The sequence below is a fragment of the Schistocerca piceifrons genome, chromosome 2 (assembly GCF_021461385.2).
Source record: "Schistocerca piceifrons isolate TAMUIC-IGC-003096 chromosome 2, iqSchPice1.1, whole genome shotgun sequence".
NCBI classification, from domain to species: Eukaryota; Metazoa; Arthropoda; class Insecta; order Orthoptera; family Acrididae; genus Schistocerca; species Schistocerca piceifrons.
The window spans coordinates 692,528,563-692,551,110 of NC_060139.1; the positions used below are offsets into that span (position 1 = coordinate 692,528,563).

General features: G+C 40.4%; 1 protein-coding gene across 1 annotated transcript in view; it reads left to right on the top strand.

The window, feature by feature from the left end:
- Positions 1–22,548, top strand: part of LOC124777183 (intraflagellar transport protein 80 homolog) — a 430,351-nt gene that overhangs the window by 95,768 nt on the left and 312,035 nt on the right. The window contains exon 5 of the mRNA XM_047252496.1: positions 10,834–10,923. Within this exon, the coding sequence (XP_047108452.1) occupies positions 10,834–10,923 (90 nt within the window). The remainder of the gene's footprint in view (positions 1–10,833; positions 10,924–22,548) is intronic.

The window sequence follows — 22,548 nt, forward strand, 5'->3', positions numbered from 1 at the left end:
ACACTTGAACAGTACTCAAGGTACCGTTGTATGAGAATTCTATATGTGTTCTTCTTAATAGATAAACTACACTTTCCTAAAATTCTCCCAGTAAAATGAACTCATCCATTTGCCTTCCCTGCTACCATCATTCCATGCTCCAGCTCAAAGAATGTTTCCCTTTCATTGATTATTCAATCTTTTTTTCATGCTTGCCTCCACCCTCTCAAAGATCCAAATGGCAAACTAATGTGGAATATTTGGCAATGGAGAAGTCGTCATGACATTTTTCTCAATTACAGACAATATATTTTGTGGATACACACATTATGTGTTATTAAGGCAGTGGTTTCTGTTGCATTCTGCAGCCTCATGTGATTGATCATTGCTGAGTCTTCCAGCTGTAAGAGCAGCCCCCCCCCCCCCCCCCGCACTAAGGACAAGACAGTGTCATGAACATATTAACTACTTTACTAACTTCATAAAGTTAATAATGAAACATCAGACTGATTGGCTTAAGTGGAAATTGATGTGAAACCTTGTCATACCAGAAGGTGACCCAGACCTACAGTACACAGCCGAAACTGAGGAATATCAGTTTTGAGAAGATTGCTTTGATTTTCTTACTGTAGGTTAAGCAGTAGAATATTTAAGGATATTTGAATTTTACATTAAATGTCTGATCGTTGCTTCCTTTAACAATATTTGAGAAAACAATGAAGATAATTTTGCGTGGTATGTGGTGTACATACATATGATGAGGAATATAAAACACATTTTAGGAAGGGTAAGGCCCATTCAGTGTAATAAATATTTAACAAGAAATCTATGCTTCTAAGCCAGAGACAATGGAAACAATGTTCATTCAAGAGCAATCACTTCTGATTTTTTGTGCTTCCAGAAGCGTGATTACCCTTCTCTATATTTGAGCCACACATGAACATGCGGACTTTAGTTCAGTCCACTTGACTTTTGGAATTGCAAACCATTTGCAAGGAAATATATGGGAACAGAGCTGAATGTCAGTAGTTATAATATTGTGAGAGTTCATTACAAAAACCGCTGTAAACTTTTCAAGACAAAAAAATTATTACACGTATGTACTCTGAAAAAATATCAAAAACACCTTAGTGAGTTAATTATGTTTGATAATACCAGAGTGATACATACAAACAAATAAAGAGCACCAAAAAAATAAGTATGCACTAAATTATTATTTTTATTTGTAGAAATGTGTTTAGTTTTGTGTACCTGAACTATCTTTGAAAACAGCTATTCTTTGACTTAATGTACAGGCAAATAAATAAATTACACACAGTAGCACCTAATAATGAGATAAATCATTAGTTTCTTGCATAAGGTGGAATTTTAATTCCAGTTCCTCCAATTCATTTAACAGTATTGCAACCAATTGATTTATTGTGTATAAATGCAGACTGAAGGGGCAAAAGAAAATTTGTACTAAGGCCAGGATTTGAACCTGGGCCTCCTGCTCTATAGGCAGATGTGCTAACCACTAGGGGCTTTGCACAACTGTATGACTATCCTAGCATGCCTCCGTTCTCAATACAAATTCTCATATTTATTAATTTATCTGGAGACTACTATTCACGTGGTAGTCACATTCTGTTTGGAGCTTCCAGTGGTGGTTGCCAAGTGTGCATGAGATGTACTTACTTGTGTGAATGTGTGTATGTTTTCTTTGCTGAGGAAGGCTTTGGCTGATAGCTGCATATGTAGAATCTTTTCTTTGTGCCTGTCTGTAAGTCAGTGGGTCATATTTATGGTGAGTACCAATCTATCCCATTCCTTATAGTGTTCAAATTAAGTTAACTATGAACTGATTATAAATTGGCAACTAACTAGTTCTCATGTCAATTCAGGTAGTGATTTATATTTAAAGATCTCTGGTTTTACAATACAGAATGTAACACAATTTGAGAAGATTCTGAAAAAAACATGAAACAATGGACAGTCCAGACTGGAAAACCAACAATATTACAAAGAGCATAGATTACTACTCACCATAAAAACATCATGTTGAGTTACAACCATGCATGATGAAAAGACTGTCACACATTTGTGCTTTTGGCCAAAGCATTCTTCAAAAAGTAAAGTGCATACTCATTCACATAAGCAATCACACCTTGCATACACGATTGCTAGTGGTCATGGGTGTACAAGACCAGAGTATCTACATCTACATCTACATCCATACTCCGCAAGCCACCTGACGGTGTGTGGCGGAGGGTACCTTGAGTACCTCTATCATTTCTCCCTTCTATTCCAGTCTCGTATTGTTCGTGGAAAGAAGGATTGTCGGTATGCTTCTGTGTGGGCTCTAATCTCTCTGATTTTATCCTCATGGTCTCTTCACGAGATATACGTAGGAGGGAGCAATATACTGCTTGACTCTTCGGTGAAGGTATGTTCTCGAAACTTCAACAAAAGCCCGTACCGAGCTACTGAGCGTCTCTCCTGCAGAGTCTTCCACTGGAGTTTATCTCCATAATGCTTTCGCAATTACTAAATGATCCTGTAACGAAGCGCGCTGCTCTCCATTGGATCTTCTCTATCTCTTCTATCAACCCTATCTGGTAAGGATCCCACACTGCTGAGCAGTATTCAAGCAGTGGGCGAACAGGCATACTGTAACCTACTTCCTTTGTTTTCGGATTGCATTTCCTTATGATTCTTCCAATGAATCTCAGTCTGGCATCTGCTTTACCAACGATCAACTTTATATGATCATTCCATTTTAAATCACTCCTAATGCGTACTCCCAGATAATTTATGGAATTAACTGCTTCCAATTGCTGACCTGCTATTTTGTAGCTAAATGATAAGGAATCTGTCTTTCTATGTATTCGCAGCACATTACACTTGTCTACATTGAGGTTCAATTGCCATTCCCTGCACCATGCGTCAATTCACTGCAGATCCTCCTGCATTTCAGTACAATTTTCCATTGTTACAACCTCTCGATATAACACAGCATCATCCGCAAAAAGCCTCAGTGAACTTCCGATGTCATTCACAAGGTCATTTATGTATGTTGTGAATAGCAATGGTCCTACGACACTCCCCTGCGTCACACCTGAAACCACTCTTGCTTCGGAAGACTTCTCTCCATTGAGAATGACATGCTGCATTCTGTTATCTAGGAACTCTTCAATCCAATCACACAATTGGTCTGATAGTCCATATGCTCTTACTTTGTTCATTAAATGACTGTGGGGAACTGTATCGAACTCATTGCGGAAGTCAAGAAACACGGCATCTACCTGGGAACCAGTGTCTATGGCCCTCTGAGTCTCATGGGCAAATAGCGCGTGCTGGGTTTCACACGACCGTCTTTTTGAAACCCATGCTGATTCCTACAGAGTAGATTTCTAGTCTCCAGAAAAGTCATTATACTCGAACACAATACGTGTTCCAAAATTCTACAACTGATCGACGTTAGAGATATAGGTATATAGTTCTGCACATCTGTTCGACGTCCCTTCTTGAAAACGGGTATGACCAGTGCCCTTTTCCAATCCTTTATAACGCAACGCTCTTCTAGAGTCCTACGGTACACCGCTGCAAGAAGGGGGGAAAGTTCCTTCGCATACTCTGTGTAAATTCGAACTGGTATCCCATCAGGTCCAGCGGCCTTTTCTCTTTCGAGCAATTGTAATTGTTTCTCTATCCCTCTGTCGTCTATTTTGATATCTACCATTTTGTCATCTGTGCAACAATCTAGAGAAGGATCTACAGTGCAGTCTTCCTCTGTGAAACAGCTTTGGAAAAAGAAATTTAGTATTTCGGCCTTTAGTCTGTCATCCTCTGTTTCAGTACCATTTGGGTCACAGAGTGTCTGGACATTTTGTTTTGCTCCACCTACCGCTTTGACGCAAGACCAAAATTTCTTAGGATTTTCTGCCAAGTCAGTACATAGAACTTTACTTTCGAATTCATTGAACGCCTCTCGCATAGCCCTCCTCACACTAATTTCGCATCGCGTAATTTTTGTTTGTCTGCAAGGCTTTGGCTATGTTTATGTTTGCTGTGAAGTTCCCTTTGCTTCCACAGCAGTTTTCTAACTCGGTTGTTGTACCACAGTGGCTCTTTTCCATCTCCTACAATCCTGCTTGGCACATACTCATCTAACGCATATTGTACGATGGTTTTGAACTTTGTCCACTGATCCTCAACACTATTTGTACTTGAGACTAAACTTTTGTGTTGAGCCATCAGGTACTCTGTAATCTGCTTTTTGTCACTTTTGCTAAACAGAAAAATCTTCCTACCTTTCTTAATATCTCTATTTACGGCTGAAATCATCAATGCAGTAACCGCTTTATGATCGCTGATTCCCTGTTCTGCGTTAACTGTTTCAAATAGTTCAGGTCTGTTTGTCACCAGGAGGTCTAATATGTTATCGCCACGAGTCAGTTCTCTGTTTAAGTGCTCAAGGTAGTTTTCAGATAAAGCACTTAAAAAAATTTCACTGGATTCTTTGTCCCTGCCACCCGTTATGAACGTTTGAGTCTCCCAGTCTATATCCGGCAAATTAAAATCACCACCCAGAACTATAACATGGTGGGGAAATCTACTCGAAATATTTTCCAAATTATCCTTCAGGTGCTCAGCCACAACAGCTGCTGAGCCAGGGCGCCTATAGTGACATCCAATTACCGTATCTTAGCCTGCTTTAACTGTGACCTTCACCCAAATTATTTCACATTTCGGATCTCCGTCAATTTCCTTCAATACTATTGCACTTCTTATCGCTATAAACACACCTCCCCCTTCACTGTCCAGCCTGTCTCTGCAGTATACATTCCAATCTGAGTTTAGGATTTCGTTACTGTTTATGTCTGGTTTCAGCCAACTTTCTGTCCCTAGTACTATATGGGCATTGTGACCGTTTATTAATGAGAGCAGTTCTGGGACCCTTCTATAGACGCTCCTGCAGTTTACTATTAGCATATGGCCAGAGTGGCTGGAGGTAGCTGTCATTTGTGTTGAGGTATGCCTGCTTATGTGAATGTGTGTGTTTTCCTTTCTGAAGAAGGCTTTGGCTGAAAGCACAAATATATAACAGTCATTTCATCATGACTGTCAGCCTTGTGTCATCTGTACAGTGAGTGGCAATCTATCATTTTGATAACATTGTAAAAAATAATAATGCTAGGACCAAAACTAAATTTGGAACTATTTAATGCAATAATACCATTGGAAATGGAAATGAGCGTTTGGCGTCGTCGGCTGGGAGGCCCCTTACAGGGCAGGTCTGGCTGCCTTGGTGCAGGTCTTATTACAGTTGATGCTACATCGGGTGACCCCTGTCTGCCGGATGGGGATGAAGTGATGATGAAGACAACTGAACACCCAGTCCCTGAGTGGAGAAAATCCCCGACCCAGCCGGGAATCAAACCCGGGCCCGTAGGACGGCAATCTGTCACGCTGACCACTCAGCTATTGGGGCGGACATAATACCATTAAAAGAATGGTATTCTGTATCTAAATTTACATCACTTCTCTGAAATTCACACTTATATGTGCCTGGCAGAGGTTTCGCCCAACCACCTTCAGATTATTTCTCTACTGTTCAGCCCTCTAACAGGACTTGGAAAAAATGAAGATTGAAATCTTTCTGCACACGCTCTGATTGCTTTTATTTTATTGTAATGATAATTTCTTCCTATGTATGTTGGTGTCAATAAAGTATTTTTGCATTCACAAAAGAAATTTTGTGAGAAGATCTCCGCACAACAAGAAACACTCCCATCCCCCCACCCCCCTTTCTTTTTAATGATTGTCACCCCAACTCATCGTATCTTTGATATTCTTTCCCCTATTTCACAATAATACAAAATGAGCTACCTGTTATTGGACTTATTCAATGTCCTCCATCCAGATCCATGCCGCAAAGCAGTACTATAGCAGAGGCTGAACAAGCTTAATGTAGGCAGTCTCTTCAGTAGACTTGTTGCGCCTGCTAAGTGTCCTGTCCATGAAATGCACTCTTTGGGTTGCCTTCCCCACAACATTGTCTCTGTGATTGTTCCAGTTTAAGTTTTCATAATTTTAATTCCTCGTTATTTAGTTAAATTGGCAGCTTTTTGATTTGCATGCTTTATCATGTAACCAAAATTTAACAGATTCCTGTTGGTACTCATGTGGGTGATCTCACATTTTCCTTATTTAGAGCCAACTGCCACTTGTCACACCATACAGATATTGTGTACAAGTCATTTTGCAATTGGCTTTAATCTTCTAATGACTTTACTAGACAGTAAACGATAGCATCATATGCAAACAATCTAAGAGGGCTGCTAAAGAGAACAGTAACAAAATTGTCTCAAGTTTCGAGCTATATCAACTCGTAGTTATGTAGCCACATACTTTTTCACAAGTAATCCTCAGCCACCGCCACATGGTGCGCACTTGGCAGTTGTCAATGGCACCTTGGATTTTTAACCACTTGACACTGCTGAAAGCTCAAGAAAATTTTATTCATTTACATCACTGTTAAACCTTGCATTTGTATAAAGAAACAATTATTTTGAAATTAAGGGGAATTACATAAAATATAAGTCAGTATCTCATTCAGTTGAATTAAACAATGAAATGAAATATGTAAGGATACTAAATGGGCTAAAGTAACTTTTGCTGTGCTCTCATCAAATTAACATCTGATCCATGATGATTAAGGAGGTCAAGGAGGTACCTGAAAGAAACTGAACATTTTTTTAAACTTATTCATTCACATTTTAAGTACAAACCTCCAATCCCATTCAAAGTACTCTCCGCTCGCACACATACATTGTCTAAACTTTTATTCCATTGTTCAAAATATCTTTCATATGTCTTTCATTCTAGGGGAAAGGAAAAAAAAAGTCACCTGGGTCAAGGTCGTGTGAATATTTGGTGGGGAGGGGGGGGGGGAGTCATGAGGAACAGAGGTCATACCATTCTTGGTCAAGAAATGTCATACAGACAGGGCTGTGTGAGCAGGGGCGTTGTCGTGATGGAAAAACCAGCTACCCAACTGCCACAAATCTGGCTGCTTCTGCCACATACTGTTGTACAATCTTTTCAAAACTTCCCAAGTAGATAAGCTGGTTATCTGTCTGACCCTGCGGAACACACTTTGAGTGGACAACTCCTCTCACATTGAAAAAAGAAATTAGCATTCTTTTAATGTTTGATTTCACCTGATGAGCTTGCTTGGGGTGAGGCGAACTTGTCATCCACTGGCTTGATTGTTGATTTGATTCATGATCTTAAGCACAGCACAAAGTTTTGCCACCTGTGATAATTTTTGAAAAAAACCTTGAACCATTTCAGGACTCTTCTTTCAAAGCTCAACGTGATTACACACAACCTTGTCGTTGTCCAGCAGTCAGCAGTCGTGACATGAATTTGGCAGCCAGTTTTTCATTCCCATATCTCCTATCACAATTCACTGCACTGAACTCCAAGTCAGTCCCAATAGCTCCACAATTTCTTTAATGGTCCATCATTGGTCTTTGTTGATGATTGCACTAATGTTTTCAACATTTTCATGTGTTTGATCCATGGAAGGATGGCCAGAATGAGGTTTGCCATCAATTGACATTTCACCATTTCTGAAATAGAAAACCACACAAACACTTGAGTTTCCCCCATACAATCATTCCTGTATGTCTCTTTAACATTTCAAGGGTTTCTGTTCCACTTTTTATGAACAAAATCCTGAATCTGACCACACAAAACAGTTTCACTATAAACTCAATCAAAAATAGTCCTCACCACCTTCAATGATGGCACACAGCTTACTGACTCTGGAATGTTTGCTATGTGCACTCCTGGTGGCAAAATGTGGCACTATGAAAGCTTTGCCCACCAAGAAATTAGTTTGGTTTTTTTGGGCGCCCCTCTGCAAAGAGATACTTTTTAAGTTATACATTAATGTAAATCATTTTTGAATTGAAATAAATGATTAATAAAAACTAATTCCACTTAACTTACAATTTTGTATCAAATACTATTGCACTATTTATGGATAACAGTATGCCAAAATTTACAGGGTGGCATAAGCTGTCTGTAGAAATATCTGTTGTCAGGGTGCTTCTTCGACAACACAGATTTTATTAAACACCCATTATGTACAAATAAAATAAGTCACAGAAGATAATAGTTCCTGACAGTTCTCTAAATACACAAAATGGGAAACTCCTGGAAGTGGATACCTTGTGGCCAATTCAGTGCTCTGGAAGTTTCTTTAAAAACTAACCTTTGAGTACAAGAGGACACTGTTTGTAGGTTTGATTGGGAAGCATTGGAATGAAGCATGCTCTTGGTGCACTCATCAGCTGTCAGTTCATCCACTGAAATCAAAACTGTCAATTAAACTTTGTTTGAAGACAATACTGCATTATCCAGGCAGACAAGTCTGTGTGGTAGCCAGACATCAACAATAGGTAACACAAAGTCCAAATCACAGTTGAGGAGAAAACTATGTAGAGCAAAATCACCATCATCAATAGTTACACTTGAGGGATTTCTGTAAACATCAGCTGGTTGCAGCAAACCTGCTTCGGGTGTTTCGTCACATGACCTGGTATCAGTGAATGTATTCTTTCACACTGCGCCTAACAGCCTCCCTGGATGTATAAATAATTATATTAATTGATCCCTTGGTACATCCAGCTGTGTTATAAGAATATCTGTGTCCACAAGTAAAGAAACATAGTAGATATATAACTCACTTATGACACTCACGAGTTTATTTCAGTTTACTGAATTTTTAATGGGCACGAATTTTTTCCTCTCTCACACTCTTACAGCTGCAGAAGTACATACATACACTATCTGACAAAAGAGGGAAGCACCCAGAAGAGGAGGTGGAAATGGAATGAAACTTCACAGGCTGATTGGGTGTGTGATATTATTTCATGGATTACGAAATCATGTCAAATTTACAAAGAAATTAGCAGTATTGATCCTATTTATCAGTATGACATTGAACCTTCTCTTACTGGATGTGTGTCCTGATTTGGTTGGGAATGGTGTCATAAAGGCAAGTTAGTCTATGGCTGTTTTAGCTGGTCATGATGTCCTTGATACTGACACTCAGACAGAGTTGACATCTGAGCTGGACCCACATGTGTTCTCTTTGGGACAGATCTGGGGGTCTTGTGCTATGACATAAGAAGTAACACAGGAGGAGACAGGATATCTGTGACTTACCATTGTCCTTTCAAGTACCCAAGAACTGAAATCATACCCAAATGCGACCCTCGCCATTATTTCAGGAGTAACACTACTGTGTCTCTCTAACACATTGGAAGAATGGGACCTCTTTCCAAGTTGAGGTCACCAACATACCCACTGATGTTGGTCATCTGGGGTAGAACAGTATCACTATACCAATGCAATGCAATGAAATTCATCAGCAGTCTGTGCTTCTTGTTCATGACAGCATTCCAAATGCAGCCATGTTTATTGTGGTATTATTGGTACCCTGTGCATAGAACAGTAATTTCTAGACCAGCTACTGCTAGCCCTAGCCAATAGTGTGGGATGACAAGAATTTTGCAGGGAGTTCAAGTACTGTTCTCGAATGGCAGTAGCAGATGTGAAGGGATTATGACATGCTTGGTGCACAATTTGCTGATGCTCTGGTGTGGTGGTCAGATGTGGATGACCAGTACCTTGACAACAACTATGCGTGCTCTCACATTTCCAAGTAGTCCAACATTGCATGACTGTCACATCTGAATGTCACACAAATCTGGATATTGCATGATTTGACCAGCTGTGCAAATTGAAACTCAAAATGAGGTCTCTTGTAAACTGTCATGTACCAATAATTCTGTCTCAGATGAGTACACAGTGTCTTCTTGTCCATCACATTGTTCACTCAACATCTGACATGCTTCATGCCCTTTATATACCAAATCAGGCTTTGTGACAACACTAAACATGAGTGCCATCTGGTCCCCTTTCTACCAGTCACAGAGAATTATAATGCTAATCATTTACATACCCAATGATAGTGTGTATGTGCTTGAAGTTATATTGGCATCCAACCATGCCTTATGGGTGCTTCTGTTTTACTGTCAGACAATGTATTTTTTTCTTACATGTGTACATATCAAAGTGAACAGCTATATTGAGTCTTAACTCACATTTGTAGTTGGCACAGTGCATACTGACGTACTGCTTTTGATCACTTGCTCTCCCTGTAAACACCCCCTTCATCTTTGCCTTCCTGCATCATCATAACAGGTTGGTCCCTATCATATTAGTGTCTGAGTGACTTGACCCTTCTTTCTAACCTTCCACAGTTTATCCTCTTTCTTCCTGAGGAAGTAAGTAACAGTTCCAGATGTTAAGGTACAATTTTTCCTACTTTTATGTCTATCAGTTGTACTGCAATTCAGTCCTCTGAAGTGAAGTAGAGGCCAGCTGTTCTATCTTCTTGTAATTTTAAAGTTTTCTCAGGTGAATTTTCCTTTTGATTCATGTATGACTAACATTTTCAGAAGTAGAACTGGGAAAATTGTGGCAATTCTTGGGGTAGTTGATTCTTTTGTAGAGTTAAGTCATTCATTCACTCTTCCATATAATGGTCCATACTGTGGATAAAGCCTACATGTTTGCAACAGAACTTATGCGACACCTGTTGCTCTTCTGCTATTGACCCACATGTAGAAGAAGTTTATAGTATCTGAGTTATGCATGTCTTGAATGGTTCCATGTCTCTGAAGCCATATATGATCTGCAGATGCTGAAATAGAACTAATTATTTATATTTTCTGTAAAATGTTAATGTTTCATTTCAGATGACACCATTTGTTCTGTTTATGATTGTTACAGTGGAAAGCACATGATGGATTGATTCTGAAGGCTGCATGGAATTCTAGCAACAATCTCATAGTCTCAGGTGGAGAAGATTGTCGATATAAGGTACATGCAAAAGTAATATCCAAACTCCAGTAATTCATGTATTCAGTAAGTTATAGTAATACTAAAAAAATTATATAATTTGTCATAGAAATAAAAGAAATTATTATATACTGCTGTCAGAAGAAGAGAGGATCTTCCTTTCATAAATATGTATACAATCCTAGTTCCTTCTCTCCTGCCAAGTTGTGCAACATTTTTAATATTTTTGTACAGGGAAATACATCCTACTAAACAAACTGTAGATCACTGTGACCTCACATAAAATTTGTTTATAGCCTTGAAAATAACATAAACATCATTGACAATCACTAATAACTATCAGCTCTGTCATGCCACAGAACATACAGATGTTTCCACTCAACACAGAATGGAATAAATCAGACCTGAGCAATTTCAGTTAGGAAAATGTTGGAGTAACTGTATTAAGTAATGTTTGTTGTTGGTGTTACAGTTTATAAACAGTCAGTTACATACACATTGCTTACAAGTGTTAGCATAAGTTCTGTGAACAGACGTAAAATAGTTCATCATCAAACTCAAGTCTTCTGCTCCTCACTGACAACACTGTCAACCAAAGCAGTATAGAAGTAATCTATTGGTGGCTTGAATATGAAGCTTGTCCAACTGAAATTTGATTCTTAGTGAAGCCTGACATTGTGAGGAAGGAGACAATGGTCTTAAAGTAATTTATTAAATAAAATTTTTTAACATAAAAAAACTTTTAATGTATAGACCACAATTTTCATAATACAATTAAATCACAATAATTAGTTTTGGTTGCTTTCTACAACCATCTTCAGATCATTCAAGTTGTAAGAAAGAGTTGGTTATGCATTGAAAAACATTATAATTAGCTACAGTCACGCAATGAAATGCATTCATATTATGGGCCAACAAGACTACAACAGTGTGTAGTTAAAAGCTTGACTGTGGGCAAGCCATGTTGTGAACCACAATCTCGCAAGATGCAGATAATAAAGAAGGAAAATGACCTGTTGTATAAATCAAAATTGCAATAAATGCCCATTATTTGCAATTGTACAGCTAATACTACAGTGAAAAAAGTACATGCAACAGTAACTATAATTGTCAGCTATTCCATAGTCTAGCTTACAAAGGAGTTATCTAACATGAGTACAAAAAGAGTCATCTTTATAAAATGTCCAAATGTTGAATCTTAAAAGTAAAATGCCACAAGCCCAACCAGCCTGACAAAACACATCAAAATTAACTGAATTATATGAGGGCAAAATTATGCAAGAACCTTTGAAAATAATGAACATATAATACAATTTTTACTAATGCAACTGGCCATTTTCCTTCTTTATTACCTTCATCTTGCAAGATTATGGTTTACAGCCTGGCTCACTCACAATGAAGCTTTTAATTACATACTGCCATAGTCATGTTGACCCATAATATGAATGCATACCATTGCACGGCTGTTGCTAATTATGATCTTTTTCAATGCATATTCCACTCTGTTTTTGATTTGAACAACCTGAAGATGATCGTAGAAAACAACCAAAACTAGTCATTGTGCTGTAATTCTATAATGAAAATTGTGGTCTAGGCTTTAAAAGTATTTTTACATTAAAAAATTTTTGTTTAATAAATTTGAGTCTGGAATTTTTAATCTCTTACTGGCGAAGGAAAACTGGGAAAGCATCGCTACTCAGAACAATGCTGATAGCATGTACATGAGTTTTCAGAGCATCTTTCTTCACTATTTTAATGTAGTATTTCCGAAAGTAGTAAAAACAGTAAAACCTCACAATACTAAGTAATGGGTAACTAAAGGCATAAAAATTTCCAGTGAGAGAAACAGATTTCTGCAGTACTGTTGTAAGAAATATAGAGTAACCCAAGAATTCACAGATTATTCAAAGGCCTACCAAAGAATCTATGATAGATAAGTCAAAGAGGCAAACATTATGTGGAATGACAGTTCCTTCTCAAAAATTCTAGAAAAACTCTTCTATGACAGAATTTTAAGTTTCATAAATAAATATGCATCTCTTACAGTACAACAACATGGTTTTGGAAAGTCTAAATCTACAAAGACAGCAATTTTCGAATTCTTAAACTGCATTTTAAAATCCCTTGATCAACATAAATTAGCTGCAGGTATTTTTCTAGATCTATCAAAAGTCTTTGATGTCCTGGACCATAACATTCTGCTCGAAAAATTAGAAAGATGAGCAGTAAGAGGTGTAGCACATAGCTGTTTGTGTTCATACAAAAAAAATCGCAGGCACAAAGTATCACTTCAGTATGAATTCAACAAAATGAACAAAACAAGAAACAGCTCCTTTCTTTCTAGCGAATTACCAATAAGATATGGTGTACCACAGGGCTCAATCTTAGGTCCACTGCTCTTTTTGATTTATGTGGATGACTTAGTTGAATATATGAGTCCCACAAAAACTTTCCTGTTTGCTAATGACACCAGCATATTGCTCACTGAATCCAGTCCAGAAACTTTGCAGTCCACAGCAGAAAGTTCTATGAAAAGACTTTCTGAGTGGTTCACAAAAAACAAACTCATTATAAATACTGAAAAAAACCGTGTGTGTTGATTTTCATTTAATTCCTCCAACTAATCAAATGTCTATTCAACCACAATTCAAAAATGATCCCCTAGAAAATGTAAGTGTCACAAAATTTTTGGGTCTATGGATTCAGCAAAACTTAAAGTGGGACACACATGTTAATAACTTGTCTAGAAAACTATCATCTGTGTGCTACAGCCTAAGAATTTTAAAGGCTACAACAAGAAAAACAACAGTACTGCAGGCATACTATGCACAGTTCCACTCACTAGTCCGATATGGGATCGTTTTCTGGCGATATTCGACTCACATTGTAAAGGTTTTTAGAATGCAAAAAACAACTCTAAGAATAATTTGTTCCCTTAAAAAGATGGAGTCCTATAAATCCCATTTTACTGAGCTTGGTGTTCTAAATGTTCCAAGTTTATTCATTTATGAAACTATCTTGTTCACTAGGGACTACCTCCTGAAAACAGACAAACTGCTGCAGACAAAAAAACGTACACAACAACAGTACCAGAGGGAAATCAAATATACATCAAAAATATCACAGAACAACCACCTATCAGAGGAGCATAATTAACATTGGTGTAATACTACACAATAAGATACCAGGGGAAATAAAAAATGCTACTCATCCAATATTTAAAGCTAAACTAAAGGCATTTCTAATAAAGCACTGTTTCTATTCTGTCAGAGAATTTCTGAATATGTAACAAAATTAACTGTAATAGGTACCTATTTTTAATTTCCCTACTATTTTGCTAATACTATGTATTATTGTAACAATACGACAGAAGGGAAGTTGCTACTCACCATATAGCGGAGATGCTGAGCTGCAATAGGCACAATAAAAAGATTCACACAATCATAGCTTTTGGCCATTAAGGCCTTTGTCAGCAGTAGACACACATAGACACACGCAGACACACACTCATGCAAGCACAACTTGCACACACTTGTGCCTATCGCGGCTCAGCATCTTAACTGTATGGTGAGTAGCAACTTCCCTTCTCTCGTATTGTTACATTCCATCCTGGATTTCCCATTGTTTGATTGTTATGTATTATTGTAACTTATCTTTGACCTGTCCAATATCAATTGTACAATTTGTGCTGGATGATGAAACTGGATCAATAAAAAATCAAATCTCAAATAAAATGAAATTGGTTACTTGTTCATGTGGAGCTGTGAAATTCTTGTACATGGTACAACACTTCTCCTGAATGGTATATAATTGAATTGTTCTTTATAATGTTAGACATGTAGGTGTCATATTTAATCTGAAGTTAAGATCAGGTAAATAATTAGCAATAAAATATTTTAGTCTGATTTTTAATAGAGTTTATTTGATTAGAGACTTTATCTGGGTAGAAAAGGCAGATATGCATGAGAAGGTATTTGAAATTTTATTGGTTGAATTTATTACTGCAGTAACTGTTCATCTGATGCTCTTGATCCCACAGTTTTCAACTAAAACTGCTAATGTGTGATATTGATATAATACCTCATTTGTTGTTGATCACGCAACTAATTTTCATAACAAATTCTAGTTATTCCTAATGTTGAACAGTTGTGGGTACTGCCCAAGAGAACATTTCCCTCCACCATTTATTCATGCCCTGTGTGCCGAGGTGATGGGGACAGGCGAGGAAGTGAGAAGCACCTTGGATGACGATACAGAAAACGATACATCTGGATGAACGTGAATTGCACCCAGAGGGCGGACAGTGGGTCTGTGTGGTGGTAACACTATTGAATTCAAATTCATGTACAAGGGAAGACTAGCAGCATTTCCTGAGGAAATGGGAATGGCAGCATGGAATGAATGACATACGTAAGAGCATGCAAAGGGGAAGGACCAGTTGTAAGTCCTGAAGGGTTCTGAAAGATGTAATGGAAAGTGGGAACGTGAGGTGTGCACAGGAACATGAAAGTAGAAAGGACCAATAGAGAGTCCTGAAGTGATATGAAAGATGTCATGGAAACAGGTCAATGTATACCAGGGGATTGAAAGGAAGAAGAAGAAATGAGCTCATTGTCACATGCACCCAGAAGAGAACATTGCACCGGCTTCATGAGGACAGGCCAATCATGACTGCAATGGCTCAGCAAAGGCACGAAGCAGTGGGAACAGCATCAGGAAGGACAATGGCCCATGGTGGCAGAAGAGTCTTTTTTTGTTTGCTGAAGAAGCCAGAGAATAGGTGGAAGAGAGGAGAAGCAAAACACTGGAGGGAGTGATGAAACCAACATAATATTTCATGGGACCCAGACTTGATGAGAGCACAAAGCGCTGTGATACCCTCATGAGGAAGGCTGACAACAGCTGTATCTGTCTGGTGAAGGCATGAACTGTCACAGGCATTGTCAGACTTGTCTGGACGAGAGCAAACTCATGGCATGACAGGGTGGCAGCTCAGCCCAGTTGCTGTGACACCAGATGATTACACTGGGAATGCTGACCTTATCCTCAGTGCCAACTTTTGTGTCCTGCAGATGGCATCCGCCAGTGGTTTATGATCAGTAAGAATGAATAAAGGACAGCCCTCGATGTCAGTGCAGAAATGTTTGACGGCCTCGTACACTGCCAGAAGCTCTCTATCAAAAGCAAAATAGTTCTTCTGTGCTGTAGAGTTTTTTTGGAGAAGAAATGAAGTGGTGAAACTGTGTCGCCTTTGCTCTGTTGTAATACTGCCCCAACCGCAATGTTGCTGGTGTCCATAGTGAAGAACAAATTGACAGACGGATCAGGGTGGGCAAGTACAGCCGCGTGAGCTGAAGCTGTTTCAAGAGCCCTGAAAGCCTCTAGCATGGGTTCAGTCCAATGGACTGGTTTAATGCCCAAAGTTTGTTTGCCAGAGAGTGAGTCCGTCAGTGGGGCCTGCATGGCGGCAGCAGAAGGAAGATGATGGCGGTAGTAATTTATAGTACCTATGAAACGTCTGAGATCTTTCTATGTAGCTGGCGGTGGCAATGATGTGAAAGCCTGCATGCAGGATTTGGTAGACTGTATATCGTCTGTGAAGACAGTGTAACCCAGAAACGTCACAGAAGGCTGACTCAATTGGAATTTTTCTTTGTTGACCTCGACACCATTGGATGCTAAAGTCTGGAGGACCTGGGATAAATGATCTTCGTGGTCTTCAGTCAATTTGCTGAAAATGAGTATATCATCCAGGTATGTGAAGCAGAACTTGAATTGTCGTAAGACTGAGTCATTGAAATGTTGCCACGTTTGTGCCGCATTCTTTAAACCAAATGGCATGAAGTTGTACTGGAACAAACTGAGCGGTGTGATGATTGCAGTCTTTGGAATGTCTTCCGGCACTACGGGAATCTGGTGATAAGCATGTTTGCAGTCAATCACACTGAAGATTGTGCTGCCCGATAATATATGAGTGAAATCATTTATGTTTGGAACAGGGTAATTGTCCATGACAGTGCGAGCATTTAAATGTCTGTAATCACCACACATTTGAAAATAACTGTTGTGTTTAGCGACGAGGTGAATTGATGAAGATCAATTGCTGTCCGATGGCTGTAGAATGCCTGCCTCCAGAAGTCTGTTAATTTGCTGCCGGGCTGCGTACAACTTAATGGGGCTAAGGCATCTAACCTTTTGTCTAATAGGAAGGCAAGCAGTGGTAATTATCTTGTGTGTCGTTCCGTCAGTGACAGAAGAGACTGAGAACTGCACACGAGGCTGAGTAACGTTCTGACGTGAAGTTTTGGGACGAGTAGGGCGCAACGAGGCATAGCTGTTAACACAAGTGGGAAAAGGCAGCATGAAAGTCACATGCCTAATACGCAAGTGCGGCAAGTGCTTGTTTGTAGAGGTTGGCTGCGCATGCAGCACGGAGTGAAGTGAGGTGCGCAGCGACTGTCTATTCTTAACTTTGCCTTGGGTAACTGGCACAGGCAAGAGAGGTACTGGCATTGTGCGAAGGACAGCAATGGCCACCGAATTGCTTGGCTGGTGTGTGGGAGAGGGGGAATGTTTATCAACAAGTGGGGTGGCTGCCTGCATAGTGGGCGTGGTCGTGCTGCGCGAGCGACTGTTATTAGACACTGTTTGAAACACAAGGCACTGCGTGTAGTGGGCGCTTGGGTGGTGCAGAGGTCACTGAGCACGAATCGTCACTCACAATGAATGTTTTTGAACTAACCTAATGAGTGTTTGAACTGATGCTTGGTGATGAGTTTCAATCTGGTGAAGGAACTGCGGATTGCAGTTTCAACACTGAGGTGCAGGCCGCAGCGAGCTCATTGTAAGTGTGAGCAATTCATTGTTTCAGCTCGTCATTCTCGGGGCTGAGTCATATTCTGAAGGCAGGTTAGTGATGCAGGTCACAATCTTGCCTGCGAGGGCGGAACACTTGCGAACTAAATCCCATGTTGCGGCGGAAACGGAATGAGGAGTATGGGTGCCGGAGCACGGTATCTGAGCGTTAGACGGGTGATGTAACACTGAACACTGGACTACGATCAGGGAGAGCTTGTAATGGGACAAAAATTCCGTATCAAGAATTGGTTCGGCGATGTAGAAGGTCCATGGGAAATAAAGAGAAGGGGATAGGTGCACCAACACTTTCACAGAACTGACAGCTTGTAACGTTGATGCGTTGACAGCTCGTAGGAGAGACTTCATCGGTGATAAGTCAGTAGGAGCCAACAATCGAGGTATGATAGACACGTTAGTGCCAGTGTCAATTAGATAGACAAACTGCAATGAAATGTCTTTCACTTATAAACGACTGCTCGGCTGAGGGGATGAGTGGATGGAGTGCATGTTAGGGGATGCCCGTGGAGTTCCCCTCAGTACTCGGTGTCACTTAGTTCCTGCAGTTGGTGTTTGGGTGTTGGCAAGGTAACCTGCACTTCTTGGCCTCAGCCCCAAATATCTTGTGGTACCAACAGTGTGGATGAGCCAGATGTGGTGGTGACGTTGACTGTGATAGCGAGGGAGGCTTGTCCTCATTGATATGTTCTGGGACATAAACTGGGATGTATGGAGCATGGGCGAGTCTTCAGTGCTCGGAAAGAGGAGAGAGCAAACGAGTACTGCCTGGCGGTGTAGAAGGCATGGTAGCAAAACGGGCCCTGCCCCTGCCTGCAGACGGCTGGTAAGAAGGAGGTGTAGTGTCACACAGCGATGGAGGATGAGCTGGGTGTTTCTGGTGCAGGAGCACATACAGCTGATCTGCGATGTGTAGGCAAGAACTGATAGACTTGAAAGAGTGTGGCAGTAGATGTATCTGTAGGTTGGCAGGTAACTTGGCAGACCTTACGACCCACAGAGTGACGTCTGGCATCGTGTGTTTACTCACGAGTAACCTGAGGTAGCGCCAAAGTTGTGACGTAGTGCGAGTCCTCAGGTCCTCATCGTACAGAATCTTGATTATCAATTCCTGTGGCGAGCAGCCAAGTCGGTCCTATATCGTTTTCAGGGCAAACTCATACTTTGGTCACGGTGGAGGTGAAAGTAGGTGATCACAAATTAAATCTGAGTGGTCGTGAAGGTGTGCAGCCAAACATAGGAACTTGTAGTTGTCATCAGTCACTTGATGCAGCTCAAAGAGGTGCTCCACCAGTGCGAAACATGAAACTGGATCGTTCACATATAGGGGAGGTAGCTTGGGTAGGTGGCCTGGAGGTGGAGACGAAGGTGGCTTCGGCGTGTCTTGGAAGGCCTGCGGTCCTGCTGCACAAGAGTTCATGCTGGGATCTGGCATCACCGGAGCGGAAATGTTAGTAACACACACATTCAGAACAACGACTGGTTGTAATGTCTCTGAAGATGCCCAAAAACACGACGCAGCAGGCACGGTCGGTACCATGGGAGCGAATGGCGAGCGGCGCATAATGAGGGCCCATAAACTGGACTGGAAATTGCAGGAATAGCACTGACATTGTCCAACTCAGAAATGACGTGGAAGGCCGGTGCTGCAGACGCAGACAGTACTGCGGAAGAAGCAAGCAGTTGTATGGTCGGAATCGTGGCCACCCGTGTGTGAGGGGGGCTGGGGGGGTGGGGTGGCCTGGAGCCTAAAGTTGTGACAATAAAAGTTTTCTATGCACACTGGCCATGCACCCTTGAGGTAGGACCATAAAACGCTGGTGAAACCTGTTGGCGGTCGTACTGTCGTAGTACAACGTTGCTGGGTGAACAGGCTATGTTGGGTGCACTTGTACCCACGTGGTCGCGAAACTGTGCCGCTGATCCGATGGTTTGTTCTGGCAAACTGGATGCATAAAAGTGTCTGTTACTGATTTGTCAGGAAGGCAAGGCTGGCATAGCTTGTTAATAGTTGACTGTGTGTGCGTTTTGCACAAATTGTGGCGTTGCACGCGGCACTACTGTAACCGATGTCATGGCGTGTAGAGGATCAAAGCACGTGTGCGAATTTCAGTACCTTTGAACTTTGTACGAGTGATCGATCGTCACACTATTTAGTAGATCGTCCACTTCACTTTTCAATTGTTGTTGTGCGTACTCCGACGAAACAAAGCCTGAGTCCATTGTTTGAGGTAACTGCGTAACACTCGAGCACTGTGGAGTTGCTAAAGTAGAGGTTACCCTCATCGAAGATCATAGATCATTGTCCATTAGCTGCGAAATAACTGATGGCAGAGGGTTGTCTTGGCCTGGTCGTTAAGAGCTGGGCCTCCAAATCTTCATAAAGAATGTTCGGTGATGTAGCCATGGCATTGGATGTGAAACCTGTTGATTCTATACGACCGATGCGGAAGTCACGGAAGACGTAGAACTTTTTGTCCGGGGTCACCAATATTGGATTCTGGATACGGATTGTAATATACATAATAAACATTTCCCAAGTTTTCTGTATACACATATATTTTACCATAAAGACTGATACACATGAACACTGCATGAAGTACAAAGACAGACTGAATTAAACATGGCGGCTGGTCAGAGCAGTTAATATTCCAAAGATTGTTATTTGTGTGGTCGATGTGACCTATCGACACCACAATTGTAACACACAATACTTCTTGTGTTATTCATTTCATACTTCAAGTAGGATTTATATAAGCTAACAACTCTGTTAAAATGATTATCATAGCTATTATTGCATTATGCCACTGTATTTCTATTGTTTGTATTCTGAATAAAGTCAAAAACTGTAAATTTAAAAGAATCAATCAATGGAAAATCCAGGATGGAATGTGTAACAATATTATGAAAAGCAAAGTTGCCACTCACAATATAGCAGAGATGCTGAGTCTCAGCTGTATGTGTGTGTGTGTGTGTGTGTGTGTGTGTTCTGTTTTTGCTGAGGGCCTTGCTGGCTGAAATCTTATTTGTGACAGCCTTTTTGTTGTGACAGTCTGTGACTCAGCATCTCTGCTATATGGTGAGTGCCAACTTTCCTTTTCATAATACGTTTAAAAGAATGGTATATGCAAAAATATGCATTTTACAACAATACAGGCATATAATAAACACTACAGCACATAAATAAATTAGTTGTGGGAAAAATACACAGCATTAAAGAAGGCAATATCACTGATACCACCAATAATTATAAGCATTTATCGACTTTTGAAGGAAAAAAAAAATCTGGACAAAACACATCCTAATATATTGTTAAAAAAACTAAATTTTAATACGTTTCATTACAATGCTTTATTAATGTCAGTGAGAGCTGGTAGTCATGTAAAAATTCAAATGCTCAAACATATCTATCTAAGTGAAAACAGAAAAACTCATTTTTACGGAGGACCATATGTGTTGCATTTATTAACTTTTGAAAAAATGCTCCTAAATTTGTAAGCACAACCAAAGCACAACTCAGTTACAATCCTCACTGAAAGAATGTAATGCTAACAGCAATGTTCAGAATAGGCTGTAGGGTTGCCATAAGGAAATTTAACACAAGCTAGCATGCAACTAAAATTTGTAAACCCAGCTATTCCATTGTTGTCAGAGCAATACGGAAATATACCATGAGTTCATTGTATAGAGATGTGGCATACACTTAACACTGCGAGCAGAGTTCACAAGCAGAGTTCACAGGCCGGTCTTCCCATTTTAACAGTGCCCCAGTGCCAGTCATGAGAGTGCACTGGGATAGCGGGAGTCTCTACCTCTATGAGGGCATCACACTGGTCAAGGTGCAGTCACAGGAACTATCATAATGATGCATCAATTATGCCTCACATTCTTCCTTCCTTAGGGCTGAAGTGATGAGAGTGGCATCATTCATACGGTGATAGCCTCAGTGGTGAGGTGTTATGATGCCATTACATCATTGGCAGAGCTGCAGTGGAAGTTTATGGCATGACAGACCTCTGGTCAACCATGTGCTGCAAGTCTGTGCTGCATGGAGCACAACATTTGTATGTAGTCTACCTGCATTTTGTGGGTGTTGTCATTCTCATTATGCAATTGAGCCATGAGGTGCCTATTTTCAGGAACATGTGCATAGAGGATGAAATAACCACCCTGTGATGGACCCATCATGAGGAACAGCCCACATAAGCCAGTGGCTGTTGGTGGCTGCATGTGGATGCCCAGAATGGCCGACTGCCTCAGTGAGATTGCACTACCAGGTAAAGGAGGGGGACTTTGTGTTGGCCGACACATCGTGGCATTTTCCAGCCTCAGCAAATTTTTAAAAGGCAGCAGTACTGTAATGGGGGAGGTGGGGGGGGGGGTGATGTCATGTTGTCACTAAGGCAACACTCATCTGTGTGTTGTGCCTGTACAGAATGTTGTAACTTAGCCCTGGGCATATACAGATCCTGGCTCTGAGGTGATAGCTGTAATGACAACAGATGAAGAGTTGACAGTTACTGCCTTTGCCTCCACAGTGGAACTGCTTGTCATCTACAGCAAGTTTAGATGCTTAGAATGCCCCACTCCTTGGTGTTTATGTTAAACATGTAGCGTCCACACATTGTGACGGCCATTGCCAGTATCCAGGTCATTCAGAGTCTTACAATGGAATGTCCAGACTGCAATATCAACGATTATGAAAAGGGTAAATTGCTCTCACTGTAGAGATGACACGTTGAGTTGCAGAAATTGCACAATGAGAAGACAGCT